This window comes from Pollicipes pollicipes, unplaced genomic scaffold, assembly GCF_011947565.3.
Source record: "Pollicipes pollicipes isolate AB1234 unplaced genomic scaffold, Ppol_2.1 Scaffold_4295;HRSCAF=5057_pilon_pilon_pilon, whole genome shotgun sequence".
Lineage (NCBI taxonomy): Eukaryota > Metazoa > Arthropoda > Thecostraca > Pollicipedomorpha > Pollicipedidae > Pollicipes > Pollicipes pollicipes.
Window position 1 is genome coordinate 21,652,307 of NW_023596461.1, and position 17,729 is coordinate 21,670,035.

Genomic DNA, 17,729 nt, shown 5'->3' on the forward strand with positions numbered 1-17,729 from the left:
CTTGCATTATTGCCAGGCGTGTCTTACACGCGCACATTTACGTACACACTTCACTGGAAATAACTGACGGGGAGGTCGGAGGTTTATGCCTCCTCTGCGGCCATCGGTGCCCTTCAGCCGGACAGTAAACGGCCACACCACTCTGTTCCCGCTGCGCACGAGCGCTCGCCTGACCTTGGCGTTACGTTTCGCCTAACAAGGCGCATCTGTCCGGCCACCGCCCGGCGGACACCGCTCCGGCAGCTCGGCTTTGTCAGAGGTCGCCACTGGACTCGTGAGGGGGGGGGGGGGGGTATACCGCCTTCCCACTCAGCAGCACGAGAGCGGTCAGCGGTGTGCGACAGCCGCAGCGCGGCACGCACGCATGGTCCCGCCACTGATCAACAATTCAGCAGCGAGAGGGCGTTGAAAGGGTCGCGATAGCAGTCGGTGTGTTAGCATTCCCTCCTTGAACTAGTATCAGGTACTCGCGTGCATATTCACGGAAGTATTTCCTCTCGCTATCACCGCGGCCTGTTTTATAGCCCCACGTCTTCTGCAGTCTTACCGGGATAAGCACGTGCCGCAGTGCAGCGTATCTCGCCCTCCAGGTGTTCACTGTTGACCCACCCACCACGCGTACGCTCGTTCTCCATGGTGTCACCTACCCCCCCCCCCCCCCCCCCCCCACGGCCCGTCCGGCGACGGCCGACCAGTCATCCGGCGGCCAGCCGCTGGTTCTCCGTGGTGCCAGCCTCTCCCCCGCGGCAATCAGCAGGCCGTCCGGCGACGACCGACCAGTCACTCGACGGCCAGCCGCTGGTTCTCCGTGGTGCCAACCTCTCCCCCGCGGCAATCAGCAGGCCGTCCGGCGACGACCGACCAGTCATCCGGCGGCCAGCCGCTGGTTCTCCGTGGTGCCAGCCTCTCCCCCGCGGCAATCAGCAGGCCGTCCGGCGACGACCGACCAGTCACTCGACGGCCAGCCGCTGGTTCTCCGTGGTGCCAACCTCTCCCCCGCGGCAATCAGCAGGCCGTCCGGCGACGACCGACCAGTCATCCGGGACCAGCCGCTGGTTCTCCGTGGTGCCAGCCTCTCCCCCGCGGCAATCAGCAGGCCGTCCGGCGACGACCGACCAGTCACTCGACGGCCAGCCGCTGGTTCTCCGTGGTGCCAACCTCTCCCCCGCGGCAATCAGTAGGCCGTCCGGCGACGACCGACCAGTCATCCGGGACCAGCCGCTGGTTCTCCGTGGTGCCAGCCTCTCCCCTGCGGCAATCAGCAGGCCGTCCGGCGACGACCGACCAGTCACTCGGCGGCCAGCCGCTGGTTCTCCGTGGTGCCAGCCTCTCCCCCGCGGCAATCAGTAGGCCGTCCGGCGACGACCGACCAGTCATCCGGGGCCAGCCGCTGGTTCTCCGTGGTGCCAGCCTCTCCCCCGCGGCAATCAGCAGGCCGTCCGGCGACGACCGACCAGTCACTCGGCGGCCAGCCGCTGGTTCTCCGTGGTGCCAGCCTCTCCCCCGCGGCAATCAGCAGGCCGTCCGGTGTCGACCGACCAGTCACTCGGCGGCCAGCCGCTGGTTCTCCGTGGTGCCAGCCTCTCCCCCGCGGCAATCAGCAGGCCGTCCGGCGACGACCGACCAGTCACTCGGCGGCCAGCCGCTGGTTCTCCGTGGTGCCAGCCTCTCCCCCGCGGCAATCAGCAGGCCGTCCGGCGACGACCGACCAGTCACTCGGCGGCCAGCGGCGTTGTCGACGAATCGACCGGAGCCCGTCACCGGATCGGGCACAGATTCAATCTGACTGGCCGGATGGCTCGTCGCGATCTCGGGCTCGATTTGCGGCGGTTTATGGAGCTCCAGCGGACGCGTCCGTTGCGGGGAAGTCCGCCGCCGGCCGGGGCCTCTGCGTGTCAAAGCACCGGCGCCCTCCGACCAGGCCACATTAGAGACGCCGCTGAGTTATGGCGAGAGTGGATTGTTCCAGATCTGTCGAGGCTCGTTGGGTATTATTGCGATCAAACGTAGCAGTGCTGGGGAGGAAGCGCGCGACACGTCATCTATGCTTGTAACAGTGCTCTTGAATAGAAGAATACCAAGATGCGCTTCGAGAGCGGTGTCAGTTGTGGAAACAGGAGGATTCACTGGACCATGAGCAAATACTCGTCAAAGTAGGATCAAATGAGAATCGTGTAAACTTCTAAGCAAATTCGGCGTTCTACAGGCTAAATTAAAGGGGGCGCCACACATTTATATGGGGTTTTGAACTGAAGTACCCATCTTGAAGACCTTTCGGTACTGTTCAAAATTCTGCCATTCTTAAAACCTAAGACCTCTAGTTTCTGAGCTACACGCCCGCAAAAATGTGAAGGGTGTTTCGTAGAGATCACTTCAAATTTACCTTGCAATTCATGACGTCATAATAACGTTATTCAAATCTTGTTATTCCATGAGCCTGTCGGCGATCGAGCCCAAAAATATAATTGTGGATGCAATCACAACCGGCGTTCGTGAGCGTCATTTACAGTTATAACGGCCTTCAACTCGCTCTCAATCAATGTTATACAAGGTGCGATGACGTAATCAAACCATGGCGCATTGAGGCGCACATTTACTCAACAGAGATCTTCGCTGTCGGGAGCAGTCTTTTCCACTTAAAAAGCACACCAAAAGTTATAAGTGAGCTTGCTTCATTCCATCTGATGCTTGCTTCAATATCTACAATGTGAAGCATTTTCCTTCATGCATATACAATATACAGTTGTCCCCAACGTAACCTTTTCGTCACGCCTTTCCTCCAGTGAGCCGAAAGCTGTAGGTGAAATTTTTAACGATGAGAAGATGCTCGCTCGGAATCAATCAACTTAGAAACCATAGGGGAGCGCGTCGTGTCGGCGCACGATAAACAACATTCGAATGGGAGCTTAACGCAATCAAGTCGAGGATAAGTGGGAAACAACACCCAATAGCGTGTGCGGGCCGGGGAACGATCGCATAAAAGACTCGGTTCGAATACGTCTGAGTTCGTCCAACACAATGCAACGCGTGCAATCAAATTGCAAATGATTGCGAATACGGGCGTCATGGCGACCCCACGTCAGATCGGCTTAGGAGGAGCGAGGAGAGGGGCGTCCGACGGAGGAGAGCGGCGTCCGGCGGGGGAGAGCGGCGTCCCGGCGGAGGAGAGCGGCGTCCGGCAGAGGAGAGTGGCGTCCGGCGGAGGAGAGCGGCGTCCGGCGGAGAAGAGCGGCGTCCGGCGGAGAAGAGCGGCGTCGGGCGGGGGAGAGTGGCGTCCGGAAGAGGAGAGCGGCGTCCGGCGGGGGATAGCGGCGTCCGGTGGAGGAGAGCGGCGTCCGGCGGGGGAGAGCGGCGTCCGGCGGCGTCCGGCGGAGAAGAGCGGCGTCCGGCGGGGAGAGCGGCGGGAGAGCGGCGTCCGGCGGAGGAGAGTGGCCGGCGGCGCGACGGCCGATCGTTCGGGCCGGCCGGCGCGTAATGGAGGGGTGGGCCGCCCCTCGCATTCTTCCCGGGTCGGCTGTCGGCCCGCCGCGGATTTACCGGCCCTCTCCAGCTGGGGCGGGGCATGGAGCCGCCCAGCTGGAGATGGGGCCCGGGACGGCCCCAGGTGCCACAGCCCCACCCAGCGGCGCGCTGGGCTGGACAGGTGGTGGCGGGGACTGCGGACGGGCCGACCCGTCGTGACAAGGTCACTGGGCGGCTCTGAATGAGTTCAAACGGAGCGATACAGAGCGATGACAAGTCATCTCGGTCGCAGTATAGCCAAAATAGTTGTGCATCAGTCATATTTTAACTCATGTTATTTACATATATTTCTATTTTCAGTCACGTATATAATTTACGAAATAGGACTAAAATGGGAGTGAGCCGGCTGCTACCGTGGCCGAGAGTCACTATCTGTTGAAATTATCGTCGACGCTCTGTATATTTTGTTAGGCTTGCTGAAGTCGACATGCCTTCCTATTCTGAAGCGTGCACTTCTTGCTTGCAAGCCGCTCAGACCCGACATCATACACGGTGCTGTAAAGATAAGCGCGGTCACATTACAGTAATCGTCCAAGTCCTCCATACAAGACGGAGAAGTAAACAAATTCAGAGGCAGCACCACTGCGCTAAAGCGTCTGATAAAGGTTGGCACTTCGCACTTATTTAAAATCATCAAGCCTTAAGTTCTGTTGGAGCCTTCCTGCTTGGACTTCATCTTGGAGGGGAATTGGCGCGCGCTGGCGTCGTTGGCTCAGAGTCAGGGGCGTTGCAAATATTCAGGACTTTAGCTGGTGCTTGGTATGCAGGAAGATGTGAATCATGTCTAAGCCACGAAGAGCTGGTGGGAGAACAATAAACGAAACCGAAAACGCCTCCACAGCTTTAAGTGTCCGCGTACGAGCGCACTTCACATCCACTTCAAGCACCACTCACCAGTAAACGCGTTACCCCCATCGATTTAGTGTGATGCTCGTGGAGTTCCGATGTAAAAGGTGAATATGAGGGGAGCTCACAAGAAAATCGTTCTTGAATTGTACAGATGATATCCCGTGACAAACTTTTATGATTGGTATGGTACGGGAGGTTTTCGCTTGCCTCGCTGCTTGAAGACGGCGTCCGTGCTCCGACACCAACGACCTAACGTGGACTCGTGTCTCAACACCAGGAAGTGGATTTCAATTAGCGCAGACACGTAATCCGAATTGTCCTCTTGAGGTGGTGGTGGTGTTTTGTGTGTGTGTGAGGGGGGGGGGGGGGGCAATGCCAGTTGTTTTTTTCAGTTATCATCCGGAAGCCGTTAAACTCTCATGCATCATTCGGACACACTGCCGGTGCAATGCTGCTCCAAGTAGTCAGGATGATAATGGAGCGTTCCAACCAGTGATGAGATGTGCTGTTAAGCACCATGGGGTCTATTCCGCTATGTTTTGGCATCCTATTCACGGTAATAACATTCATGCATGGAATAATTTCGCTTGTCACGCGCCACGAGAGGTATCTTCCACACAGAACTACACAAATCAGAGTTATGGTCACTGAAACGCTGTATTCATCATGTTTTATACTAATCGGCGCCCAGCAGTCGAGACTATTCACGTCTATGCTCAGAAATCAAAGAGTATGCGGTGGTCCATCCGTCTGGTAGGACACAGAAAACACCATCCATGTCCATGGGCTATTTCGTATACAATGCATCAGCGTTACTAGGAAGTACTTTATAGGCGACCTTAAACCACTCCCCTTAGCAAGCGTCCCGCCGTCTTTGCTTTATTTCCGATGCATTATGGATGGTCTCAAATGCTACAAAACATGCCTCATGTTGACAGCCCAAGCTGTAGCTTGACGCAAACCCTTATGCTTATTGCTTATCACTTCCCAAGAAAACACCAGCCTGCCAGCTAAAAAAAAGAAAAGGATGCTGTTCAGCTCTCTTGCAGACCGCACATCACCACCGGTTTGAATCCGTGCTCACTACACAGCGAGATATGGCGCCGAGGAGGCAGTCAGGCAGCGGCGCGGCTATCGATTCCCCCGGCTAGCTGGCGTCTGTCGCGTTAAACTGAAGACCCTGGGAAGACAGTCTGTCTGCGTTGGCAGGGATCACGGCGGCACAGGCAGGTCTCACTTGCGGGACGTGCCGCGCCGCGTCCTCTGGGCGTGCCGGCGATTGCCAGCACCGTTGTTACTCGGCGGCCAACAAAAAGGGTGTCACAAAATTGAACAGGCGAAAAACCGGATGAGATTCACAGCGGATGAAGCGCAGGGGGAAGGCCAAGGGAGATCAAGATGAACGAAGGGTGAGTGAGAGAGAGATAGAAAGAGGGGAGATGAGCGGGAGTGGAGAGGGCAGAGGCGAGGGAGGGTGTTGGACCCCATCGTTCATCTACCTCGCTTCTCTCCCCCTCCACCCTTCTCCTCTCCCACTCCAACCGACCCTCACTGTCCCGCTTTCTCTTCTTTCTCATCTTCCTCCTCATCCCCCTCCTCTTTCTCTTCCTATCCCTATTCCTCTTCTTCTCCCTCCTCCTCCTTCTCTCCTTCCTAGCGTCCCCGTGATCGCGCCAGCGGGCACCAGATGAATGGAACCGCTCAGCGATCGCAGGCCGAATGAGGCCGGAGGTGCTCCAGCCGCCCCTCGAGCTAATCTGCTGCCGGCTTTGCTTAACGCGAACAGGGTATTTGCAGTGATTGCTTGGGCTGACTGGAAGTAATTCAAGTCTTGATCCGGGACGGAAACAAGGAGCTTAAGGGCTGGCGAAGTCTTGGTCGGTTCAGCTCCATCGGACGGCTTGTTCGCTGCCGGGGAAGGAGCGTGCATTTCTGCGGCTTTTATCGGCTGTAATGTGACTCTTGCCAAACGTGCTTGGTCACTGTAGGCGGGAGCGCTGCACTGCACTGCACTGCCTGAAATAAGCTGCAGCCAAGTGCATTGTATCGTAGGAGCGAACTGCATGATACTATCTGTGGGATCAGGATGTCAACTGCGGTTGCCATGAAACCGCGTGCACCGGACTAGGCACAGACTGATCTTGAAGATCATTCGGTGCAGTTCACATCTTGAATATTTTTCCGTCCAGTTGACAGCAACGCCCTTCTTAAGACCTTCTGGCCTTCTAGTTTCTGATCTAAACTCTCGCGAAGATACGCAAGCTTTTCTGGGAGGCTATTTCGAGGTCACCCAGGCAACCATGATATCATAATGTCCTTCAAATCCTGCCATTGCATTGGCCATTCGGTGATCAAGGCCAAGAAATTATCATTACCGAGTCGTTCATATCTGGCGTTCGTGAGCAAGATATCCAGATGTAACTGCCATCAACTGGTTCTCAATCAATATTGTGCAAGGTACGATGACGAAATCAAACAGTGGCGCATTAAGGAGCATATTTACTAAACAGAGGAATGTTGGTGTTTAGAGCAGTCTTTCCCACCTAAACGTATGCCAGGTTATAAGTGGACTTATTTCATCATCTATGATCTTGTTCCGGTATACTCAAGTGTCCACATTCACTTCAATAGCAGTACCTACGAGCGGCAGCGAGAGACGATAGAAAGGTCAAGCGTGGGAAGCATAAGCAGTACGATGCGGTATACGCCAGGGTCCAGGTGTCTACTTTTATATCAGACTACAATTTTGGCTGACCTTCTGACAGCTGTTAGCGCCAGACCTGGAGAGTCTCGAAATGTTCGGAACACTCATTGTCCGTTTGCCGTATGTGCTGCGTTGGACAAGCTTCGTTAACAAACCACACGTCACTTTTGTTTTTACGTGGCGGCGCACGATGAATAATGCATTCAACATTCTTCTGCCATACATAGTTGCAAGCATGATCGCATGTCTCAAAGGCAGAGCACCTTGCATCGCATACTTCGACCAGGCATGAGAACATACGTCAGCTATTGTGAGCTAAAAAACAAACATAAACAAGCAGGCAACGGGACTCTTCGCAACGCAGTGCGTTACGCGCGCGGAGGATGCGGATGCGGAGGACGCGGATGCGGAAGATGCGGATGCGGAATATGCGGATGCGGAATATGCGGATGCAGAATATGCGGATGCGGAAGATGCAGATGCGGAAAATGCAGATGAGGAAGATGCGGGCGCGGAAGATGCGAACGCGGAATATGCGGGCGCGGAAGATGCGGATGCGGAAGATGCGGATGCGGGAGACGCGGATAGGATTGTTTGGACAAGGCGCGCAGCGCATGAGGTGCCCTAAATGTTGATGGCCGGTCTGACGTGCGGCGTACGGGTGACAGCCTGCCCTTAATGACGCGTTAGAATACTAATGAGAGCTGGTGGGCTAGACGTAGAACAAGAACTAGGTGAGGAGACTATATATACTCGGCGTCAAGACAGAAAAGCAGCGAGGCTGGTTCTGGAACTTAAACGACGTCAGCTCTTACACGTGTTATTTTACTCCTCTTTTACGCTCACTTCACTGGCTGTAAGCGGCAAACAGCTCTATGGCTCCTGGCGTTAATAACACTGGCAGTGGCATGCGTGGCTATATCAAGAGGTTTAAAAATCAATAAGCTGTAGTTTTTAGCAAGGATAGTCACCGGAAATGTACTCTGACAAGCTCACTGCAGCCACAGAATCAGCCGCCCGTTGTGTGAGCTCCACCAGTCTCTGGGGCGGATGGGTTTTGGTGGATTTTATTATGAAATAACTCTGAGTATTACGGTTGTCACAGGAAACCATTTGGCGTCTTGTAGACCTGAAACATATTTATCTTTGCAACCAATCACGGATTGATGTTGGGTACGTGCACTGTTCGCGCTTTGCGGCAACTGGGCCGTTTTAGCCCTGCTGAGACTGTGTGTGAGCTGCTAATGCCGGCCGACATAGTTGAACCCCTTGATCCACCGATGCACGGGTACTGATATAGGACGTTCCGTTCGTCCTCTGATCATGCCCTAGTTGTCCTTCACTTAAAGGCCGGAAAACCCACCGAGCTCTCTTTTTATCCTCTGCGACGTTTCCCAGTGCCGCGTCGGCTGTTCTGCTCGGCTTCACACTGCTTTATAACCATGCACAATCCATTTTAGAAGATTTGCTTTGAAAGACCCCCAGACTCTATGGACTAAGTTGAGGGTGTGCCAGTCTCCCGCGGTAAAACACGTAATAAACCTCATTCCAACTTGTAATCAAATTAAATTTCGTCACTCGCAAGAGTCGATGGTTTCCAAACTGCATGTATGACGTTCCCGAAATCAACTGGCCAGCAGCTTTTACATGAAGCGCCTCCCTGCGTGCATGTTTCCCTCGACCGATGGCGAAATTACCACCGCATTTCACGCATCGATGAAATCAAATCTCATCATACGTTGCGGTACCACCGGACCCGGACGTTAGCCCGAACATCGGGCGGAGTGGAGGGAATGCCATGTGCGGGAGGAGAGGGCCTGCCTGGCCGTCTGCTGGTGAGGCGCCTGGCTCGGAGTATCCCGGTGACGGAGGGCGAGGCGGACGCCCGGGCTGCGGACAGCCGGCCAACCGCGCCGCGGCGCCTCCCGGCCGGCGGCTTCAGTGACTCTGGGGTGATGGCCACGATCAATCGCGGGCCGAGAGGGCACAGCGAGCCGCCGGACCGGCCAGAGGCGCACTCAGGCACGTATGACGGGCAGTCAATAGGGCACAGCGAGCCACCGGACCGGCCAGAGGCGCACTCAGGCGCGTATGAGGGCAGTAACAGGGCACAGCGAGCTGGCAGACCGACCAGAGGCGCACTCAGGCACGTATGGGGGGGGGGGCAGTCAACAGGGCACAGCGAGCCGCCGGACCGGCCAGAGGCGCACTCAGGCGCGTATGAGAGGCAGTCAACAGGGTACAACGAGCCGCCGGCCCGGCCAGAAGCGCACTCAGGGCGTATGGGGGGGGGGGGGGGGGGGGTAGTCAACAGGGCACAGTGAGCCGCCGGACCGGCCAGAGGCCCACTCAGGCACGTATGAGGGGCCGTCAACACGGCGCGGCGAGCCGCCGGTCCGGTCAGAGGCACACCCAGGGATGACTGAGGACGGTCAACAATGAACAGCGAGCCGCCGGACCAGCCAGAGGCGCTCCCAGCGTAACAGAGAGCGCGGTCAATGCGTGCAGCGAGTAGCAAGACCCCGGGACAGAGGTGCGCCAGGGGAGTTAGCAAGAGCGATAAGGGGGACCAAGGGAGGACGGGAAGCCATCAAACTAGTATAGAGGCATGCTCTGAGGATGGATGCTCAGCTGGACCGAGCGCGCGGCGAGCCCCAGGACGGACCTAGACGTGTACTCAGGAGAACAGCACGGACGGCCCATCACGTACAACGGGTGCCCACCGGCAGGAGGCGAACCCAGGGAGACTGGACGAAAATGTATTGACACAGAAAGAAGGAAAAATAATGCACGGGACCCATTAGGTAGAGACCTGCAAGGACACAGCCGCGGAACCGTTGCAGGGGTGTGTCTAGAAACACTAAATTGAAGGCAACATCTTCTTGGACGACGACACGGTAAAAAATGATGTCATACGCCAGCATGCATCAGTCATATACACATTGAATACATTGAAAGCGCATCACCAGCGTTTTGCACACCTAAACTTAAGTCCCAAGCCTTGAAACCGACTGCAGCTTAAGATCTGTGTCATTGTCTCGTACTAAAATGACCGAGCCGTGTTTTAGTGCTGAGCGCTTACGCTTGATTGCCCTGTTCGGATTTCCGTGCTGCTTCCTCTAAGCCGTTGGCCAGCTGGTTGCCACACGGCGCGTGTCTGGCCGGGTGCTGCGGGAGCGGTGGGTGTCGCCGGACCGCCGGCCGCGCGGCGCTGACGCCTGGTCTCGCGCCGAGCGCCGGCCGCGCTCCAACACAAACAAGCTCAAGACCCGAGATTGTCCCGAGACGACAACAGTCGACGTTGTTCTGAGGATGTCAGCGCCTCATCGCTGTGGAAGTTTGTCATGTGAACAGTGAGCTGTTGTCAAACAGATGAGAAAGTTTGATAGCGATGGAGTGTTTTAATGGAGCTGTTCAAAAGGGTCAGGCATCTTAATTCAGCGATAGAGAAATATGTCTAGTGGGCCAGGGTCAGATCAAAATAGACCCAGCGGTCCCGGCCGTGACGCCTTGTAAATTACACGCCTGTGGCTCCCAGCCGCCGATTACGGGGCCATAAGGCATAATAAATACATATCATGCCTCTGTTGTGCTATTTCATTCTGCATATTAGGAACAGTGAAATAGCAGAACAGATATGCAAACCAAATCATATTTCGGGATATTCGTCGTCGTAGATCGCTTCCGTAAATGTCCCACATGTCGAATTCCGGTGAATTACAGAAGCAACGCCGGCTGGCGCACACCGGCTGCCGACGTACTTTTACTTTCGGATGTTGCCAGTCCAAGCCATAATTTTGCTGTGCTCAGTTCAGACACTGACACAAAGATGGCCCGCCACCTAGACCCGAGACTGTCTCCGTCCACCGCGGCACACAGCCAGAACGTGGCAGAAGATGACCACCGCAAAGGCAGGCACAGTCGGGAAATGTACGGGACAACGCACAGTCGGGAAATGTACGGGACAACGCGAACCAACAACAGCGCACGCGAATGCGAGCCCAGATCCCCAACCAGCCGCCCAGACCCGCGGCGCTGGGGCCGGCTCGCAAGTGTCGCCCGGCGGACGCAGCCGGTTAGAACGGCCGCCACCAGGTGTTCCGCCGGGCGAGTCGAAGACAAGCGTATCATGTGATCGTTGACGGCTGGGGGCTGTCAGGCCGGGGCGCAGTGCGAGGCCTTTGTTACCGCGGGTTCGTCCGCTGACGGCCGCACCGCACGCAGGGGGGGGGAATGGGGAGGGGAAGGGGGGGGGGGCGGTGACCGCACAGGTCCAGCTGAGGTTACCCTGAGGGACCACACACGCGCGCCGGTGGATACTGGATAGTGGTGGTGTTTTCTGTAAGTAGTCAGCGTGGTGAGGTCAAGCGGTGAAGCTCGATATAACCCGATGCGACATGACAACACATGACGACATATTGCAAGAACGAACGGATGGTCATGTAAGCACCTGTTTCAAGTAGCCTGATATTTTGGGCTAGTGTTTGACTGAAATGGCAGCACCTGCGGGGCAACGACACCTCTGGCGACAATAATCCAACTTATCATCTCATTTGTAACTGATGACTGATGAAGGTTGCTCAGTAGTCGTACTCATTCGAGCGCAAGGCGATGCTCGCTCTGGTTTTCAGTCCTCACGTCCCTGCCTCACGGCACGGCACGCCCCTGTCCTCACGTCCCTGTCTCACGGCACGGCACGCCCCTGTCCTCACGTCCCTGCCTCACGTCCCAGCCTCACGGCACGGCACGCCCCTGTCCTCACGTCCCTGTCTCACGGCACTCGGTCCTGAATAAAGCACTTCCCACTGAACGGGCAAACCCAGAACGCAAGTGTAGAAATCGCGCCATTAAAATTCACTCGCAGCTAACAACTGTCCAAAAGAAAAAATCCTATCAAAGGTATTCCCAGTCTTATGTGTCCGATTGCTTTACTCAAGTAATACATTTTGATTTTGTTCTGAGTCAGAAATTCCCTCGCCATCCTTCGTACAGGCCGGCATGCACCTGGTTGCCGTTCTCATCAAGTCCTCTTTCCCAAAGTTAACAGCCGCATAAGCCATTTAAATCTGGTTGGGAATGCATGGAAATTACGTAGAATATGACTTACCAAATATTTCACATTGAAGTATTTTGATCCCCCTGAGACTTTTTAAACGGTGACCGTGAAGTATGAAATGACTATGAAACGTTAGACATGTTATGATTATCATTGGTGTGTATCATTAGCATTAGCATTCGCTGTGCTGTACTTCCCCATTCAGTTGGGGACGGAGGGGGTCCCCATCCCAGCTTGCGATCCAGTCTCCCTTCTTAGAGAAAAAAGTAGGCCGGATCCTGGAAGAAACCTATCTGCTGGCAAATTTTTGGGGTAGATTTGATAATTATCCACGGTTCAGCCTCCCAACTCACTTTGCGAATCCGCGCCTCTGATCGTACGCAAGGTGAAGCACTGTTATGAAAACAAAATAATTCACAAGCTACGATACAAACATCAACCAATCGCATCCATCTCGCTGCGCGTTGCAGGAACACCTCGGGTCTGCAAAATCGTGAGATTTGCAGCACCGTCACGTTTGGAGATATTGAACAGGCAAAGCGATCAACGATAGATCGGCAGCATCGAAATGTGATGATGGCTGCCGGAGTATCAACCAGCATCTAACACGATTCGAACCACAGGATGACCGGTCCCTCACCAATTCGTCTCTGGTTCTAAAGACAAATGTACACGCTTTCTGTCGATAGTAAGCGTGCATCTTTGACGATCTAAGGGAGCACACAAACGAGTGGGAGCTTTGGCGCAATGCAGCAGGACGTATCTAGTAAGATCATGAGGTGTGGGTTTTTGTGGAGGGCTGTCGAACGCAGCAATTTAATGGGGTCAACCTTGGCCCTCTTAATTTAAATAAAAAGGTGGCCATCGCAGGCACGGCATTATCCTGAACTGGCTGTCGCTCGCTCAAGCATGTCAGAATTTCTGTTTCCCCAAACAGATCGTGCGCTAGCCTGCAACACCGGTGTCTAGTTCGCGTCTGCCCGAACCAGATAACGAACGCTGGTGTCGACTGCACCTTGTGGCGTAAACCAAAGCTGCGGGCATGTCACATGACACGCATCAGCCTGCGACCCCCTGCGAACCAGAGCCGGCCGCGACATGAGCGGCGTTACGATAACTCGCTCTGGGGACCGCAGAAGCCTGGGCTGGGCCACGTCACCAGCCGGAAACACGCCCAGTCAGGACTGACTCAACGCGCTGACGGCCAGCCAAATAAACCAGCTCGTATTAGCAAACGGGTGGTCCCAGTGCGGTAACACCACGCCAGGGGTGCAGCGACGGTCTCTTGACGGCGCGCAGCTGCTCTCGCGGGGGAAGCCTGTCTGCAAAATGCTTTCAAAGCTCCAAACACTCGCCTTTTTCGGCCTTACAAACTCTGTCAGCCTGCGGCTATCGCCATTTACCTTCTGCGCGCGGTCTCAAGTAGGCATGCCACACCTTTTATTGCCGCCCGCGGAGCGTCCATCTAGGCTGATATATTCCGCCCTTCACTAGCGTTGAGCAACGGCCGGGCGCAGTCCACAAGCAAAGGCCACTGCTGTTTCACCCCGCGCTGCATTTGTCAGTTGCCCTGCCCGCCCCGGGTGAAAACTACGTAGAGCCTTGCAGCGGCAAATTTATCACGCCATTTACGTGAGCGGCAGGCAACCATCGGCACGTATCCAATTCAGCTGTACAGCTCCCACTTGTTGCAAAGTGCAAGCAGCTGCAGCACACCATGACAAACATCTGCCGACTGCCATTTCATTTCCATGCACACCGCCCGGCGTAACTCACCCAGTAGCTGACACTGCATTTGCACATTCAGAACCTCATCGACTGGATAGTCAATGATGCATTTTCATGTAACATAAGCAAGAAAGGCCTTGAACTTTTTTTGGCAGTGTCAGTTGGAAGTACTATTCTGACAGTAGCCGCCCCTGGACCGCCGGGAAGAGGTCATCCATCCGCGTCACGTCACGCACAGGTCCGTCACCTCCTCTCAAGCCCGCACACACACACACAGCTGGACTTAAATTGGTGTATTAAGTAAAAGCCCGACCGCGGCGCCGACATGGCACCGCGGTCGCACCTGCCGACGACTGGCGCCGACATGGCACCGCCTGCCGACAACTGGCGCCGACATGGCACGCCTGCCGACGACTGGCGCCGACATGGCACGCTTGCCGACGACTGGCGCCGTGCAGCCGATGGTCACGACCCCCCACGTCCCGCCGTCACACGGGCGGGCGGCCCGGCCCGTCCCGGCGCCGGTCAGCACGCAGGCACGCAAATCTACGGCGCAGGGGGGGCGGAGGGACAGGCCCTGCATGGGCCAATGACGTCACCAAACGAGTGCGAGTCAGTTTGCATCGATGTCTCCCCGTAAGCTAGTCACACGCGTAACTAATGCACACAAGCGCAACTAAGGAAGCGGGACAGTCCAAAATACAAGCTGGACCATATTCGACACATTTTGAGACGTCTCGAAATACTCCGAAGCCGCATAAAGATGCACTGAATTTAATTATACGAATTATACAGAAGCGGAGAATCGCATGAAGCAAATAGTTCCACCACCACCGCGCGGGGGCCGAAAAGCCTTTAATCTATGAGTGCATTTAAGCAGCCTAGTTCAATCGACCGATAAAATTAAGAACATGTCCGCCGAGACAAACACGTTACAGGCAATTAAAGAAGTCATGCAAGTGCCAAAAAACAATGTGCTAGCTGACCGCTTTAGTCGCAAAAAGCACCACTAACATGAACACTGTCCTCGCCACAGCAGACACATGACACGCCCATCACAGGCGGCCACTAGCGCACGTCCGGCTTCGACTACCCCTCGCTTCCATCTCTCTCTCTCTCTCTCTCTCTCTCTCTCTCTCTCTCTCTCTCTCTCTCTCTCTCTCTCTCTCTCTCTCTCTCTCTCTCTCTCTCTCTCTCTCTCTCTCTCTCTCTCTCTCTCTCTCTCTCTCTCCCTCTCTCTCTCTCTCTCGTCCAGCCAGCCCCTCTCTCGACTAGCCCTTGGCTGGACCCGGAGACGCGCCTCGGCTTTCCAAGACTCCCTGGCATGTCAGACCACTTCGCACCATCACCAAACCCTCTTCTCCATCAGGCACCCTTCACGCCGCCACCACCCATTCTTCCCCTCAGCCGGCGCCACCGACCGCAGGCAGCGCCCGGCCCACCCCGTCATGACTTCAGCACGGCTCCCGGTCTCAGCGTTTCCGGCTGGGAGGCCTAACCTAACCTAACCTTCACCAGCTACGCTCCGCTCCGCCCCGATCTGAGCGTGGCAGGCAGACACCGAGTTTGCTCCAGCATCTGCCTGCCTCACCTGGCGCTGGCGCTGCATCCGAACCTCACAAAAGCGCCCGCCCCCCAGCGCCAGCTCCGCCCCCGGCTTCGACACCATCCTGCTGAGCCTGAGCCTCGTCCAGCCACACCACGGTGCTGAAGTTCGCGCCAGGCTACCGCCTCCAGCTCCACCTCCATCGGCAATCACGGTGGCGCGGTACTGAGCCTGGGCCTCCTCCAGCACGGCACTGAGCACCACCACAGCGCCAGGTCCGCCCCAGATCTCAGCGAGACGGCGCTGAATCTCACGCCTCCGGCTCCGGCTCCGGCTCCAGCTCCGCTCCGGGCCGCAGCGCCACCGTGCTGAACTTCAGCGGCATGTCCGTCCGCTCCAGGGTGACGTGCACGCGCGAGAACAGCTCAATCAGCTGACTGCAGGCCGGCTCGGTGTCGGTAGCGCGCCAGACCAGGCGCAGCCGTGGCACGCCGCCCGCCTTCGTGAACTCCAGAGACTCCACGTCCAGCTTCTGCGGAGGGGGCGAAGAGGAGCGCTATATCGGGGCTGCGGAACACATCACGCAAAGCTCAGCTGCTTTCCTACAGTAGAACAAACTAAAACAGCCACGAGAAGCGAGCCGAGCCGTCGAGCGGCGCACTTACGTCGATGTAGACGCGCCGTGAGACGGCCATCTCGGTGATGAACACGTCGAAGCTCTTGTCGAGCACGGCCATGACGACGGCCTGCTGGCGGATAGGGCCGCACAGGTCCACCATGTGCGCCAGGAACAGCAGAGAGCACGCCTCCGAACACAGCCGGGCAGACAGCTTGCGCTCGTTACAGCGCACGCAGATCCTGGCGACGGGGGAGCGCCACGTCACGGCCAGAACATCACGTCTTGTCACGGCAAGAACACGTCTCGTCACGGCCAGAACACCACGTCACGTCGAGGCCAGAAAGCCACGTCTCGTCACGGCCAGAACACCACGTCTCGTCACGGCCAGAACACCACGTCTCGTCACGGCCAGAGCACCACGTCTTGTCGCGGCCAGAGCACCACGTCTCGTCACGGCCAGAACACCACGTCACGTCACGGCCAGAGCACCACGTCTCGTCACGGCCAGAGCACCACGTCTCGTCACGGCCAGAGCACGTCTCGTCACGGCCAGAGCACCACATCTCGTCACGGCCAGAGCACCACGTCTCGTCACGGCCAGAGCACCACGTCTCGTCACGGCCAGAACACCACGTCTTGTCACGGCCAGAACACGTCTCGCCACGGCCAGAACACCACATCACGTCACGGTCAGGTCCGACATGGAGCAGACCGCGCCCGGCGGACGAAATCGGGGGGGGGGGGGGGTACTCGTGACAAGGCATACACACCCGGAATGTGCCAAGACAGACACGTTTGGAATCGATATTGTGGCCATCACCGCTCGATCTTTCACAGGGAGCATGCGACGTGTGCGCATGTGCTACGGTATGTTGCGTGTGCATGTATCACGCAAATGCTCGGTCAAAACCAGCGTCTGCCCATCCGAACGTGGTAGATTTTAGAGGCAAAGACCGACACGAAACAGCAGGGCACCGCAGCGTGCCGCCGCGCCGCCAGCCCTGGAACCCGGCGACGGCGACGGCGACGGGGACGGGGGCGGGGGCGGCGGCCGGGGCGGCGCGGCGGCAGGGGCGGGGGTGGCGCCGTCGCCTCACCTCTGCACCAGCGACGGCGGCAGCGGTGCCGGCCGGTCGTACTGCAGCGCGGCGGCCAGCAGCCGGTGCACGAGCACGTCCGGGTAGCGGCGGATCGGCGACGTGAAGTGCGTGTAGAGCGGCACGCTCAGCGCGTAGTGCCGGTACTGCTCCGGCTGCGTCAGCACGCCCGAACAGAAGTACTCAGCGGCCTGCCGGTGCGCGCCAGCGGCGTTACTGACCGCAGGGTACCGCGGCGAAACGGCAAGGGAGACGGGTCGGCCGGGCCGATATAAGGCGCTGGCCGTCGCTAACCATGCTATCGTCAAAATAGGCATAGCCCACCTGGTCCAGTGTCACAGGCCTATTGAAATCAGCGATCATGCGGCATGCCTCCATCTGAATGATCACACCACTCCGACCGCGTCATATCACTGGCATGGTCCCGCCTCGCAGTGTTGCTTCACGGTCAACGTTCATTGCTGCTTACTGCAGTCGGTACAATGGAAGCCGCATGAAATGGAACACGGCCTGCAGCGACGCCGTGGCCGTCGCTGCACCTCGCAGGACCAGCCATAAACACCAGTCAGTGAGGCTCCCTCCTAGCAACAGCCGCGCCAGCGCTGATC

At 56.9% G+C, this 17,729-nt stretch overlaps 1 protein-coding gene across 1 annotated transcript in view; it reads right to left on the minus strand.

Moving 5' to 3' along the window:
- Positions 1-15,051: 15,051 nt before the first annotated feature.
- LOC119097297 (DIS3-like exonuclease 2) overlaps positions 15,052-17,729 on the minus strand; it is a 38,632-nt gene continuing 35,954 nt past the window's right edge. Inside the window, exons 17-19 of the mRNA XM_037220345.1 lie at positions 17,122-17,312; positions 16,071-16,263; positions 15,052-15,937 (exon numbers count right to left, since the gene is read on the minus strand). Coding sequence (XP_037076240.1) covers positions 15,716-15,937; positions 16,071-16,263; positions 17,122-17,312 — 606 coding nt within the window. The 3' untranslated portion in view covers positions 15,052-15,715. The remainder of the gene's footprint in view (positions 15,938-16,070; positions 16,264-17,121; positions 17,313-17,729) is intronic.